Source organism: Babylonia areolata, chromosome 1, assembly GCF_041734735.1.
Source record: "Babylonia areolata isolate BAREFJ2019XMU chromosome 1, ASM4173473v1, whole genome shotgun sequence".
Lineage (NCBI taxonomy): Eukaryota > Metazoa > Mollusca > Gastropoda > Neogastropoda > Buccinidae > Babylonia > Babylonia areolata.
The window spans coordinates 53,412,438-53,427,513 of NC_134876.1; the positions used below are offsets into that span (position 1 = coordinate 53,412,438).

Below are 15,076 nucleotides of genomic sequence, written 5' to 3' on the forward strand. Positions count from 1 at the left end.
TTGTGTCAGACTGATATTCGGAATCAGGAATTTCATTCTTTTTTTATGCTTTCATTCTAGAAAGTCGTAGAATCTCCAGGGATCCAGTTGTTGAATATGCTGTCTTGACCTACCTCCAGCACACAGCCAGTCACTGTGGGTGGGCCCCTTTGAGACTGAGGGCCCGGTGCTGTCATTGTTTGGTGGAAAGCAGGACGAGCGGCACACCACCGTATGATATATGTTTGCATGACCATGATGCATAACCATGATGGGTAGATGGGTATGTGCTTGGGTTTTCTCCAGGAGGAGGTCTCCCTCTTGTCCTCAGCCAACACATTCCGTCTTTGAAGAGGCACATATTTGTTGAACATGCAGTGTGTCCTTTCCAATTTCAAATTTATGGGTTATCAGAAGCCCTGGTGTGGGCCAAGGGAACCTTGACTTTCCAGTTTGAAACCAAGCCTGGTGATGGTGGTGGTGGTGGTGGTGACGACCGTTACTCGGTGCTGAAAAAACAGTTTTGGTTTGGTTCTCACAGTCTGAAAGAAAGCGGCAGTATGCTAGCACAGAGATGAGACTGTGTAGAAGTCGAAAATTGGGTCATAAGGTATGGGAGATGATTGATTTTTGTAGGCACAGAGAGTTCTGATACAATTTTCTTTCTTTTTTTGATTTATCATAATTTTTTTTTTTTTTTTTTAATGAATGAGTTTTGTTTGTTTGAGAATAACAAGGTAAATGATGAATGCAAATAGCATATTTTAAATGTTTATTTCCTTATAAACCAACCAAAAACATGTGTTACAGTAGTTCACATGTATATTATAATTGAAACAACAAACTCTTCGTTATGTTATTTTTTCCACATGTAAGTACAGTATAAAAAGAAGTATTTAGCCAACAACAACAAAAAAAACCCACACCCAAACAAATTTCTTTTCTTTTCTTTTGTGTTTGAAAGAATAGGAACTTTGAGGGAAGAGGAAGTTCAGTTCAAAGTGGGCGTGTCCTGTTTTGTGAGTGACATATGCTGTGCTACATTTTGTGTTGAATGAATGATGACATCATCTCTTTGCTGTCGATGCCCACAACAACATGTCGTGTCTTCTCTCTCTGTCTCTAGCTGCCCGCCAGCCACAGTTTAGAAAGTAGCGAACGAAAGAAGCGCGGCCTTGGCCTTCGCTCCAGTAAACACAAAGATAGAAAGAATAGCTCCTCTAGTGTCAGAGATAATGTAAGTGAAGTGGGATATTTTTTTATGTATATATTTTAATTATGTATTTTATTTCTGTACAGCCTATGGTATGCCTTGTTTTATCATGATTCATTATCCACACAAATGTTATGTTAGTTCTGTTTGATTATGTGGTTACATTATTGTCGGGAGATTTACATTTATTTTTTGTAGTGATACTGGTTTTCAATGACTATGCTTATGATTTAGACTATCTGGTTATCAATTTGAGAAAAGTTTTAGGCTGGAATTGAGCAATATGCATAAACTTGTGCTAAATTTTCTTAAAGTCTACTATGAAGACCATGATCCAGAAAAATTGGAACCAGCTTAAAAAGATAATAATTATATTGAAAGTATAAGAGAAATCATCCACTTGATAAATTGTCATTAATTTTGGTTTCTTATTGAATCTTTTTGTTTTGAGGCATGATTGCAGTTTGAGATGGACTTTGAAGTTAGCTTGGCTGTTTATCATAGAAATGTATAAATTTGTAAAGCATTTAGATATTGTCATGAAATGATTGTGTGCATATTGCTCAGTTATGGGTAATTTTCTGTTAACCTGGATTAATAAAGGGCTGCTTTATAACATTAACCGACAGAGCTTCTTTTGGTAGGTATATTGATGTGATTGGGGTTTCTTTTATAGACACTGCAATCTTTTCTGTATTTTGGAAGTAAAAATAGGGCAATTGTGTTGTATATGGAAACCATGCACTCATTAATGTTGAAAATAAGTATGTGTTAAAAGGAAAATATATAGAACTTCTGGTGTTAGGAGAGAAAAAAAAAGATTGTGCAGGATTTTGGTTGCTTAAGAAAGCCATTGCAAAAGCATAATAGTGTCAGTGGAGGGATAGTGTGTGTGTGTGTGTGTGTGTGTGTGTGTGTGTGTGTGTGTCCAGGGAGAAATAATTACACATGTATGTCTACTGATATTTTACTGTTGACTTGTAAACTGGCAGTTGGTTTGGGCTGATAGATGTAGACTGTACCCACAGAATCTAGAATAGTGTTCTCGTTAGATGCAGCAGTGTGTGTGTTTGTGTGTGTGTGTGTGTGTATTACAGTTTATTTCTTGGAAGCAAAATGAATGGAAGTTGCACAGAAATTGTAATACATGTAGTAGCCACATTTCAACTGATTTATCAAATTTGTTTAAGTAAGCCACATATTCAACTTGAAAAAAATGGATGAAAGCAGGAACACCTTTGCTTACTCATCACTCATGCACACGTGCCCACACACACACATGCCCCCCCCCACACATACGCACACACACACACACACACGTTTGCCTGTTCATGTATTTTCTACCAATGTCTGTGTCCTCCCAACATTGTCTCCCCCCACCTTGCCCACCTCACTAAATGTATGGCAGTTGACAACCATAACAACTTTCATTGTTCTGCACTTACCTTCACCCTACGATCCCTCCTCTGTATTTATCACATTTGTCCCATAAGACCTGCCCACACTTTATGCAACAAGCCCTCTGCTTCCTGCTTTTGTGTACATGTTCTCCATCGATGGGAAAAGAATAGAGGTGGTAGTATGTGGTAGGAAAGATGATGGGTAGAGGGTTGGGTGAGGGGGGTAGCAGGATCAGCAGTAGAAACACTTATGCTTCATGGTAGGGTTGAAAAAAAAAAAGACATGTGAAATATAAAAAAAAAGATAAAAAGTGCAAGTCAATTTGGGAAGAAACAAAGAGATGTTTTTTATTGCACTAGTTTTACAAACTTGTCTTTTGTCATGTGTGTTGAATGTAATTTCATATTTCACATTTGTTTTTTCACTGTTTTATAACACATGATGATATACTCTGCTACATGTTTGCTTTGCTAGCTGTCACTAATCAACCCCCGAAATTTGCATTGCTTTTGATTAAACCAGCCTTTGCTGCCTTTATAACGGGGAGGTGCTTAAATTGCGGCAGTAGGCATGGCATGTGTATTGGCAGCAGAATGTGTATTGGGTCGCATGCCACTGATAGTGTGTGTGATGGTGGAATAGTCTGAATGGATGACTGAAGAAATAATTTGAAACGGTGACATAAGTGATCGCCGAGTTACATAAATGATCACCGAATTCCAGTTGAGGGTCAGGAGTATGGGGGTTAGGGAATGGAAAATTAAAAGCTTTGATAGCAAACAAGGAGTTGTGTTGTTATATTAGTGGTGTATGTTAACATTAGCAACAATATTATTCTTGTATCATTTACCATTTTTGTGTTTGATGAATATTGTGCGTCTTGAAAATGGCAAATAGTATAGGTTCCAGCTTATGTGCATGAATTATTTGGATATCATATTACTGGGGGGGGGGGGGGGGGGGACTAATGAAAATAAACAAGCAGTCAGAACATAGATTGAAATTATTCAGAACACTGAATTTCCTCACCAAATTGTTACATGTCTTCACCACAAGTTTTTTTTGTTTTGTTTTTTCAGTTTTTTTGTTTTTGTTTTTAATTTAAATTTTTCTTTTCCGTTCTTCTATTCTTTGTTTTTTCTCTCTCAGTTGTGTTTTTTTCTTTTCTTTTCTTGCAGTTGTTATATAAACAAAAATTACCTATGTTTCATTGTTATCTGACAACATTAGTACTTGAATTTGAATACTTTCACAGTTGAAGTGTATGAAAATACTTTGCAATGATCATTGTGAAATCTCATGTATTGGGAGAATGAAGCCTTCATGGTAAGAGGAGAAAAAACATTCTAGAGCATGTGTCGTGCATAGCAGTTATGTCAGATAGGTTATGTTTTGTAATTTGGGGGATTGTTTTTTGTCTCTTTCTCTCCCTCTCTGATTCTGTCTGTCTGTCTCTCAGTGTGTTATTTACATACATGTAAGTAGATAGGTAGATAGATGTGTGTGTGTGTGTGTGTGTGTACACAAACACACACAGACACACACACAAATATACACATATAGATAGATTGATAGATCACACATATATACATGTAGATAGATAGATAGACAGATTAATAGATATGTTTGTGTGTGTGTGTGTGTGTGTGTGTGTGTGTGTGTGTGTGTGTGTGTGTCTCTATATTTGTATATAGATAGATAGATGTGTGTGTGTGTGTGTGTCTATATTTGTATATAGATAGATAGACGTGTGTGTGTGTGTGTGTGTGTGTAATATGTATTCATGTACTTTGTGTCGCCATGAACAGGGCAACAACAACAGCAGCAACCTGCTGTGTGCACCGCCTGTGGAGCGGCTGCATGCCAGTGCCTCGAACCCCAACCTGCTGATGCACACTGCAAACTATCCCCCCGAGCCGGCCTGGCAGCCTGACTCCCCCCTCTCCCCCTCCCATGAGCACCGCATTCAAGAGATCCGCCTGAGGGAAAGCTACGTCACTACCGCACAGAATGGTGTGTGTGTGTGTGTGTGTGTGTGTGTGTGTGTGTGTGTGTGTGTGTGTGAGAGAGAGAGACTTTTGTTTTAAAACGTGCATCTCTTTCGGTTTGTTTTAGAGTCCTGTAACAGTATTGGGATGTTTATAGTGTTGAGATACATTTGATCTTTATTTAAAGAATATATATATATATATATATATATGATGTGTAAGTAAAAGGAAGACTGGTAACATATATATCTGCCTGTCGCTCATTATGTATATACATGACAAGAGTATTTTGGAAAGGGGAATAAGGAAATTACATGTTTCCAAATGTTTGCTTTCAAGTCAGGTGATGCAGCATTTCCAGCAGTTCTTTTGGCTCACACACAGAAGCCGCATTAGTTCAAAAAGCTGCACTGGTCAGAATCGAATAAAAAATGTTGGTTATAGGATTGAGAATCATGAATTTTATGGTCTGTGCCAGCTTTAAAGTGCTTGACCAGTGTGTTTGGTTTATGCGTAGGTCGTGTATTCACCCTTTTTTTTTTTCCAAGATGTAGTGTAACAACTATAGATTAGTCTTCAGGCTTTGATGCTTCCTTGAAACCAAGTTTGAAGCGTTTTCAAGTTAAGATGTCTAACAATGTCTGTTTAATGTCTGTTTAATGCCAGCTTAGAGTGCCAGAGCATTGTGTTTGGTTCATGTGTACGTTGTGCATCCACACCTTTTTTTTTTCAAGATGTAGTGTAGCAACTATAGATTAGTCTACAGGTTTTGATGCCTTCATGAAACCAAGTTTGAAGTGTTTTCAAGTTAAAATGTCTAATAGTGTTCTTTTAATGTCTGTTTAATGTCAGCTTAGATTTGCCTGAGTGATATGTTTGGTTTATGTGTATGTTGTGCATCCACACCCCCTTTTTTTTTTATTCAAGCTGTAGTGTAGCAACTATAGATTAGTCTACAGGGTTTGATGCCTCCTTGAAACCAAGTTTGAAGTGTTCCCAAGTTCAAATGTCTAACAATGTCTGTTTAAAGTCTGTTTAAAATGTCTGTAAAATCAAGCTGCATGCAGCAAAATAAGGCCAAATAAACATGCTTAATAGCCAAAAAAAGCGTAAGACGAGACAGAGTGTAAACCTGACAAGATGGCGTCGAGAGCCTTGGCCAAAGGAATGATTCAGTGCTGTAGCTTTTAGAGGTGTTTGATTGGTTAAGAGCGGACTGGGCAAGACAGGGTCGTCTTTTCACTGTTAGCCGCACAAAATGTGGCCAAGCAGAGCAAACCGATAGGTCTAGTTTGCATCAGTTTGACATGGTACAGTATATGTATCACCAAACATGGAGTATAATACAAACTCCTTCTTTTAATGCCAGCTTAAGAAGTGCCTGAGCATTGTGTTTGGTTTATGTGTACGTTGTGCATCCACACCTTTTTTTTTTCAAGATGAAGTGTAACAACTATAGATTAGTCTTCAGGCTTTGATGCCTTCTTGAAACCAAGTTTGAAGTGTTCCCAAGTTAAAATGTCTAACAGTGTCCGTTTAATGTCTGTTTAAAATGTTTGTTTAATGCCAGCTTAGATTTGCCTGAGCATTATGTTTGGTTTATGTGTACGTTGTGCATCCACCCTTTTTGTTTTGCTTTTCAAGATGTAGTGTAGCAACTACTGATTAGGCTACAGGCTTTAATAATGCCTCCTAAAAACCAAGTTTGAAATGCTCCCAAGTTAAATGTCTAACAAGAAAGGTCACACATTGGGTCACGTCCATCCTGGCTTTGTCTCTGTGTCCTTCAGTGCATGGACAGCTGAAGGGAATGCTACGCATGATGTTCACGGAGCGTGAGAGGTTGAAGAACTCGCTGGAACGGGAGAGTGGGGCCTCTGCTTCAATGCAGCACACGATCTCCGTGCTGCGACAAGCGCTTAGTGACGTGAGTTGGCAAGGAGCTCGGTGCCCGTCTGAAGCAGAAAGATTGGATTTTATGAGATAAAACAGATTGGATTTTGTATGATAAAGCAGACAGATTGGATTTTATAAGATAAAGCAGACAGATTGGATTTTATAAGATAAAGCAGACAGATTGGATTTTATAAGATAAAGCAGAAAGATTGGATTTTATAAGATAAAGCAGACAGATTGGATTTAATAAGATAAAGCAGACAGATTTGATTTTATCAGATAAAGCAGATGGATTGGATTTTATGAGATAAAACAGACAGATTGGATTTTATGAGATAAAACAGACAGATTGGAATTTTAGAAGATAAAGCAGACAGATTGGATTTTATGAGATAAAACAGACAGATTGGATTTTATGAGATAAAACAGACAGATTGGAATTTTAGAAGATAAAGCAGACAGACTGGCTTTTTATGAAATGAAATGATTATCTGACAGCAGAAGCTAGTACACCTATCGTCTTATTTGTTCATTTGGTCTTTCTTCATACCACTTGTATCTTTGAATGAAGGTCAAAGTGTTTATAATTTTAAAAAAAAACATTATTTGAATTATCTGCTTCTGCTCTTCAAGCATTTGGTTAATAGGTTTTGTGCTGCCAGTTTTATAATTTTCTCTTCCTTGTATGTTTACTAGAATGTACATGTGTGTGTGTGTGTTTGTGCTGCGCACAGTGAAGTTTACATGGTGTTATTGATGGCGGTGTGACACAACATTGAAGCAAGAGAATTAAAGAAGAGGTATTTTCCCCGATAGCAGCTGGATGTGAAGCAAGAACAGATCATGAACACGACGTATAGAACACCTGTCACCATCAGCATTCAGTTTGGTAGATACTCGGATACTGTGACACTTCATTGGTGATTTTGATATGATGCTTGACTTAATCAGTCTTGTGGAGTTTGCAACCTCGGCAGGCTTCCTTTCCATACTGATGCAGAAAAAATGCAGAAAATATGATTTTGGTCCAAATGATGTGTCATCCAGAAATACAGTGGAAATTAGTTTCATTTCTTCGAGGTTTATGCACAATATAGGGATGTGAAAACTTTTTTGATGGAGATGAATTTTGATGCCAGAGCAACGCTCGATCTCAGGACTGTATGAGTTAATAGGAGTCTTACTTTGATATGACACTTTATCAGTGACTTATTCTGATATGATACTTCATTGGAGAAGTATTTTGATACAATAATTCTACAGTGACCTTTTTTTTTTTCATGATACTTCAGTGTTGGCTTATTTTGATATTTTGATAGGACATTTCATTGGTGACTAACTTTAATATGATACTTCACAAGTGACCATTTCTGATATGATACATCAGTGGAGACTTATTCTGATATGCTCCATTGGTGACTTATTTTGATTTGATGGATACTGAACTATCAATTTGTGTGGATCTGTGCCTCTGTCTCTGCGTCTCTTGTCATTTTGTCTGTTCTATATTTATGAGAGAGACAGAGACAGAGAGAAAGAGAAAGGAAGAGAGAGAGAAATGGAGAGAGTGGGGGGGAGAGAGAGAGACGCTTTGAGGCTTTGACACTTAAATGTCATCAGCCATGAGGTCCTTATGACATGGGTGAATGCGTCAACATACTTTCATTGCATAACAAAACATTAGAATAAATGAAAATGGTGAAAGCAGATAAGAGAAAGGGAGGGAGAGAGAGAGAGAAGTAAAAGAGTTGTGTTGATGGTACAGGCACAGTGTCAGAACAGCGTCAACACACTTTCATTTCATAACAAAACATTAGAATAAATGAAAATGGTGAAAGCAAATAAGAGAAAGGGAGGGAGAGACAGAGAGAGACGTGAAAGAGTTGTGTCGATGGTACAGGCAGAGTGTCAGAACAGCATCAACACACTTTCACTTCATAACAAAACATTAGAATAAATGAAAATGGTGAAAGCAAATAAGAGAAAGGGAGGGAGAGACAGAGAGACATGAAAGAGTTGTGTCGATGGTACAGGCAGAGTATCAGAACAGCGTCAACACACTTTCATTTCATAACAAAACATTAGAATAAATGAAAATGGTGAAAGCAAATAAGAGAAAGGGAGGGAGAGACAGAGAGAGACGTGAAAGAGTTGTGTCGATGGTACAGGCACAGTGTCAGAACAGCGTCAACACACTTTCATTTCATAACAAAACATTAGAATAAATGAAAATGGTGAAAGCAAATAAGAGAAAGGGAGGGAGAGACAGAGAGAGAAGTGAAAGAGGTGTGTTGATGGTACAGGCACAGTGTCAGAATAGCGACTTGCGAGCCAGACTGGCCAAGATCCACGTCGACTCCATTGTGCCTGAAACGCCCCCTGTCACCGTCACCTCTCCCATTGCTTCCCCTCGACTGGACAGCAGGGTACGTTGGACTCTGTGCCTCAGCCATGTGTTTGGCTTTCTCTCTACCTTTCTTTTTTATTATTTTGATTTGTGTGTGTGTGTGTGTGTCCAGGAATTTGGGTTATTTTATTTTCTATATTTTGATGATGATGAATGATTCTTATTCTTCTTCTTTGTTCATGGGCTGCAACTCCCACGTTCACTGGTGTGTACATGAGTGGGCTTTTACATGTATGGCCACATTTACCCCGCCATGTAGGCAGTCATACTCCGTTTTCGGGATGTGCATGCTGGGTGTGTTTTTGTTTCCATTACCCACCGAATGCTGACATGGATTACAGGATCTTTAATGTGCATATTTGATCTTCTGCTTGCGTAGATACACGAAGGGTGTTTAGGCCAAGCAGGTCTGCACAAATGTTGACCTGGGAGATCGGAAAAATCTCCACCCTTTACCCACCAGGTGCTGTTACCGAGATTCGAACCCAGGACCTTCAGATTGAAAGTCCAACGCTTTAACCATTCAGCTGTTGGCGCCCATCATGATGAATGATGATGGGGGTGATGAAGATGATGCTGTGCGGTTCCATTTAGATTTAGGACTGCTTGAGAAGGCTGTAAATCTAATATATAATGATATATATATATGTTTGTGCTTGCATGCATACACACGTGTGTGTTTCTGAAAGAATTCTGCACTGTGTAGAGTTGAGTGGTGTGCTGTATTGGCAGGAACGTGTCCACCTAGCCCAGTCTGTGTCAGGGGAGAGCTTCTCACTGTCGGAGTACTACGATGCGGAGGAGAACTTTGAAAACATCTCTGAGTACTCCTCTGAGGTGAGTGAGTTTCATGGTATGTTGTAATTTTTTAAGATAGATTTTGTGGCTTACGTTTTGGTTTCATGTGTATGCTTTTGAACAAAATGAGTCTTTCTGGAGTCCTCTATGTGTGTGTGTGTGTGTGTGTGTGTGTGTGTGTGTGTGTTTGATTTTAATGTTGTCATTTTATATTCCTAGCAACTAGAACTGAAGAAGTGTTAATATGACCAAACCTGGCAGATTAAGAACATCATAATGAGACCCTTACAGCCATCAGTTTGTAAAAGGAAAAGCAGTGAAATGCTCAGGGTTACAGGTGCAAACAAACACCATCACACATACACACACACACATACATACACACTTTATGCACGCATATCTGTTCAAACTTGTGTGCAAAGAGTTGCAGATTGTACTCATGCACACAGGCATGTACACACACACACACACACACACACACACACAGAGGCACACTCAGAAGCACATACACACACATGTATTCACACAAGCAAACACGTGCAAAATGTCTCTGGACAGCTGGCCACAATGAGACAGGAGAAAAACCGGTCATACAACAGGTATAGAAAAATAGCGTGGATACGCACGTGCATGTCAGACAACATGTGCACCTGTTCTATTCTTGTCCCCACAAATTCACAGACACTGCTGGCACTGTTGCGCAAGCCGATTACTTCTCCTCACGTATGAGACAGCTGTAATCAGCTCCAACTATTGATTTTCAGATTAACACCCGGATGTGGAGGAGGCTGGCTAAAAAAACCAACAAGTTATTTGTTGAGAATGGTGTGCTGGAAAGAGGGATGGTATCTGGGAGAGGTTGACTGAGCTTTTGTCATCAAATCAGTCATGTCATTTTTTTTTCTCCTAAGTTGCATGCTATTCAACATATTATAACCTGATAATTGGAAAAAAAAAATGAAAAGAAAAGAAACCATCATGATCCTGGGCATCTGGCAACATTAAGAGTGGATCATTCATCCAATGAATAATCTGGAGAAATTGCCAGTTATTAGTTATTCAAGTTATTTGTCTAGTTACTTAAAATCACCAGGTGGTTCAGAGTGATACCACTTGTTCCAGGAGCTGTGTTGAAGTGTCTTTGATGTTGACCCCCCAATGTCATATTCAGCATCCTTAAAACTGCAGGGAAATGAAAGAGATTAACCCTTTGACTTCTGCTCACAAATGTTCTTGTCAGTGAAGGGTTGCCACCTCACTCAGATAAGACAGAGTTTACAGGTTAACATATAAGTCACCATTTATGATTTGGACTTCTTCCACATGAAATGGCATTTACTTTTTTGATATGGTATTACTTTTAGCTCAGCAAAATCAATAACATCATTGATAAGCACACAAACAGTAGTAACTGCACTTCAGACTCGTGACACACTGATCTTTTTTCTTTCACGGTTCAGCAGTTAAGGGGTAAAGCTGGGGATACATCGTCATGTGAGAGCCTTCACTCAGTCTGGCTCTGCAACTGTCATCATCAGTAGGAGGCTTTGTAGGTGGTTTCCTGCTTAGGTGTTAATGGACTCAGAATCAGCGGCATGGGAGTAATGCCACTTATACAGTGCTGATGATGGGGCAGCACAAAAAAAAAAACCCAAAAAAAAAAACCCCCAAAAAAACTCCCTACCATTCACTTGGTCCTGTCTAGCAGTCACATGGTTCTAAAAGCTTCTCTCTCTTGTCCCCATTGTGACTGATGTGAAGCAGTAAATCTGTGCTAATTCAGTAGAATCAGAACCACTGCATCAGTGGAGGATCAGTGTCTGTCAGGCAGGCCGCGCTGTTTGCTGCTGACGTCATCACAGGTGTGTTTAAAAAGCCAGGCGTGTGCAGCCAGGTGGCAGAACCCTGTTGTGTGTCTGTTGTTTTCACTTCAGTTGAACTGTTGGTAGAGAAGTTCAGCTTCATATTGGGTGCAGACTTGTACTGGCGCTCAGGACTGACATTTTATTGAAGAGTGTGTTTATCTTTGGCATGGCTTGTGAACAGTCTCCATTTGCATACAGGTTTTGAATGTTGGACAAGTTTTGTTGAAACAAATGTTTGCTGTGGTGACAGCTGTAATGAAACTGAAGCAATGGGTGCTCCAGCTGTGCATTTATTGAGTGTATTGACAGCCTTCTGTATGTACAGCTTTAATTCAAGCAGTAAAAAGAGCAGCTGGCTGTCTTAGTTTTTCTTCCCCCCAAAAGAAAAAAATGAAAAAAACATTGAACTAAATCACTTCTTTCTTGATTACGTGTTAGGAACCATGAAGCCAGAAAACCTTGTTGTATAATTTGAAGACAAGCATCAGAGGTGTAAATACTATCCTCCATCCTCAGACCTCAGAGAGCACACTGGAAACTGTTGCCTGCCTGCTTTCTGTCTTATGACTTTGAGTTACAAGCGAACACTTGAAGTTTGTCACAAAGAACAAAATCATTTCAGGGTTGAGTTGGGAGAGTGTGTTACCTGTCTGTGAACTGAAATCCCCAACAGATCGCTTGAAGTTTGTCACAGAGAACAAACACGTTTTAGAGTTGAGTTTGGAGAGTGTGTGACCCATCTGTGGACCTTGAGTAACAACAGAACGCTTGAATCCTTGTCACTGAGAACAAAAAACGTTTCAGGGTTGTGGTGTGGGAAGAGTGAGTGACGATGTTTGTGTTGAGCAATCTGAGGTTTCCAGCGCTGAGCATCGACTACGTGTTTGTGCAGCCCTCTGATGATGAGGCGTCTAGTGACATATCGGAGGAGGGTAACGACACTGATTACACTGTGGGGGTCAGCGGTGAGTGTGAGCAGCAGCAGGGATTTTTTTTATTTATTCATTTTTTTACTTTCTTCTTCTTCTTTTTTTTTTTAATGTCTTTTCTTTCAGATGATGTAATGTAGTGTGTGTGTGTGTGTGCATGCGTGTGTTCATGGGTTTGTGGGTGGGTTTGAGTGAGTGTGTGGGTATGTGTGGATAAAAGAGAAATGTACAAGGAAAATATCAGTAACACAGTAAAGTACAGTTCAATACAATACAGTGCAGTACAGCACAGTATAATACAGTACAGTTCAGTGCAGTGCAGTACAATACAGTGCAGTGCAGTGCAATGCAGTACAAGACACAACACCAACCCAACCCAATCCAAGACCAACACAACACCACCAGACCACACCACACTACAACCCAACCCAACTTACCACATCACAGCACAACACAAGCACACCACATCACAGCACAACACAATCACACCGCACCACATCACACCACACCACATCACATCACACCACAACACACCACACCATGCCACACCATACCATGACATACCTGACCACACCACACAATGACACAGCACAGCACAGCAAAGCACATCACCACACCACACCATGACACACCACACCACGACACACCTCATCACACCACATCACAGCACACCACACCACACCACACCTTACCACACCATGACACACCTCACCACACCACTCCATGACACACTCACCACACCACACCATGACACACCTCACCACACCACACCATGACACACCACACCACACGATGAAACAGCACACCACACCACACCTTACCACACCATGACACACTCACCACACCACACCATGACACACCACACCACACGATGAAACAGCACACCACACCACACCTCACCACACCCCACCATACCCCACCACACCCCACCATACCCCACCCACCATACCCCACCACACCCCACCATACCCCACACCACACCACACCGTGACACACCTCACCACACCACACCACACCACACCATGACACACCTCACCACACCACACCACACCATGACTCACCACACCACACCACCATACCACCACACCACGCCCTACCACACGACACCATAACACATCCCATCCCACCGCACCACACCACACCCCACCACACCTCTCCACACCTCTCCACACCACACCACACCCCACCACACCACACCACATCATACCACCACACCACACCACACCCCACCACACCACACCACACCACATCATACCACCACACCACACCACACCACACACCACCATACCGCCACACCACACCCTGCCACACCACACCATAACACATCCCACCACACGACACCATAACACATCCCATCCCACCGCACCACACAACACCCCACCACACCTCTCCACACCTCTCCACACCACACCACACCCCACCACACCACACCACACTGCCACGCTGTCCACAGTGACAGAGGAGCCGACCCGAGAGCTGAGGGCCACGGGTCGACGCAGCAAGCTGCCCGTGCCCAAACCAGAGACGCCGGACATCAGCATGTGGAACCTGCTGTACCGCAACATCGGCAAAGACCTCACCAAAATCTCCATGCCTGTCACCCTCAACGAGCCTCTCAGTATGCTGCAGGTGAGACCTTGCCTGTAGCCAGACGCGCACCATGAATGCAGTCTCACATTCGACAGAGTGAAACAAGACCAGAGAGTTTTCAGTTCATAAGCTGTATGAACCTGGAATTCGCTGCCTTTTTCAGGCCTTCACGCACATCCTATAAAACAGATCTAGAAAATGCATTCCTTTTCAACCAGTGTGTGCATAATTAAGGCACTCCATTTCGTATCTTTATTCTTTTGTATCCACATCCTTTTCTTCCATACGTGTTTGTTTCTTTTTGTTTTCTGTTTGCAAGCTTGGATGTGTGTTTGTGTGTGTGTGTGTGTGTGTGTGTGTGTGTGTGTGTGTGTGTGTGTGTGTGTGTGTGTGTGTGTGTGTGTGTGTGTGTGTGTTATCTGACTGATGTGTTATTTTAAAGCACTTTGAGAGGTTTGAAAGCAGTATATAAGTGTACCATTACCTTTATTTTGATGTACTTCTGTCCATGTCCAGTTTGAGTCACGTGCGAAGCCTGATTTGAATAAATTCTACTAAGAACAAATGGATGATAATGTCTGTTATATTATCCATAATAATGTCCCAATATGAGTGCCGAACAAGATCAGGAGTTTATCACTTGATCAGATTGAAAATACTTTTTCTATGAATGTGCACAGACATCACAAGGTTCGTTTGAGTGATGTTGCAGAAACTGTAAAAGCTGGTACCTGTATAGTCTGAAAATTGTGTGTGTGTGTGTGTGTGTGTGTGTGCGTGTGTGCGTGTGTGTGTGTATGACAGCGGCTGTGTGAGGAGCTGGAGTACAGTGAACTGCTGGACAAGGCTGCTGAGTACGATGACCCCTTTGAACGCATGGTCAGTATTGTATTGTGTGTACAGCTTTACGCTCACTACTCCTTGCCTTCGTTTCCACATTTTTATGATTCACTGAGTGTGATTTAATTCCTGATTTTTTTGTTTTCTCCCTGTTTTGAGTGTAGTTCATG

General features: G+C 40.9%; 1 protein-coding gene across 4 annotated transcripts in view; it reads left to right on the forward strand.

Moving 5' to 3' along the window:
• The window catches only part of LOC143284023 (oxysterol-binding protein-related protein 3-like), a 90,037-nt gene that overhangs the window by 56,928 nt on the left and 18,033 nt on the right, over positions 1 to 15,076 (forward strand). For 3 of the 4 annotated variants that reach the window (XM_076590576.1, XM_076590586.1, XM_076590596.1), the window contains exons 9-16: positions 1,106 to 1,216; positions 4,402 to 4,606; positions 6,372 to 6,508; positions 8,781 to 8,903; positions 9,617 to 9,721; positions 12,440 to 12,512; positions 13,930 to 14,105; positions 14,871 to 14,945. In XM_076590576.1, the coding sequence (XP_076446691.1) occupies positions 1,106 to 1,216; positions 4,402 to 4,606; positions 6,372 to 6,508; positions 8,781 to 8,903; positions 9,617 to 9,721; positions 12,440 to 12,512; positions 13,930 to 14,105; positions 14,871 to 14,945 (1,005 nt within the window). The remainder of the gene's footprint in view (positions 1 to 1,105; positions 1,217 to 4,401; positions 4,607 to 6,371; positions 6,509 to 8,780; positions 8,904 to 9,616; positions 9,722 to 12,439; positions 12,513 to 13,929; positions 14,106 to 14,870; positions 14,946 to 15,076) is intronic. The other variant, XM_076590606.1, reaches the window with a different exon arrangement.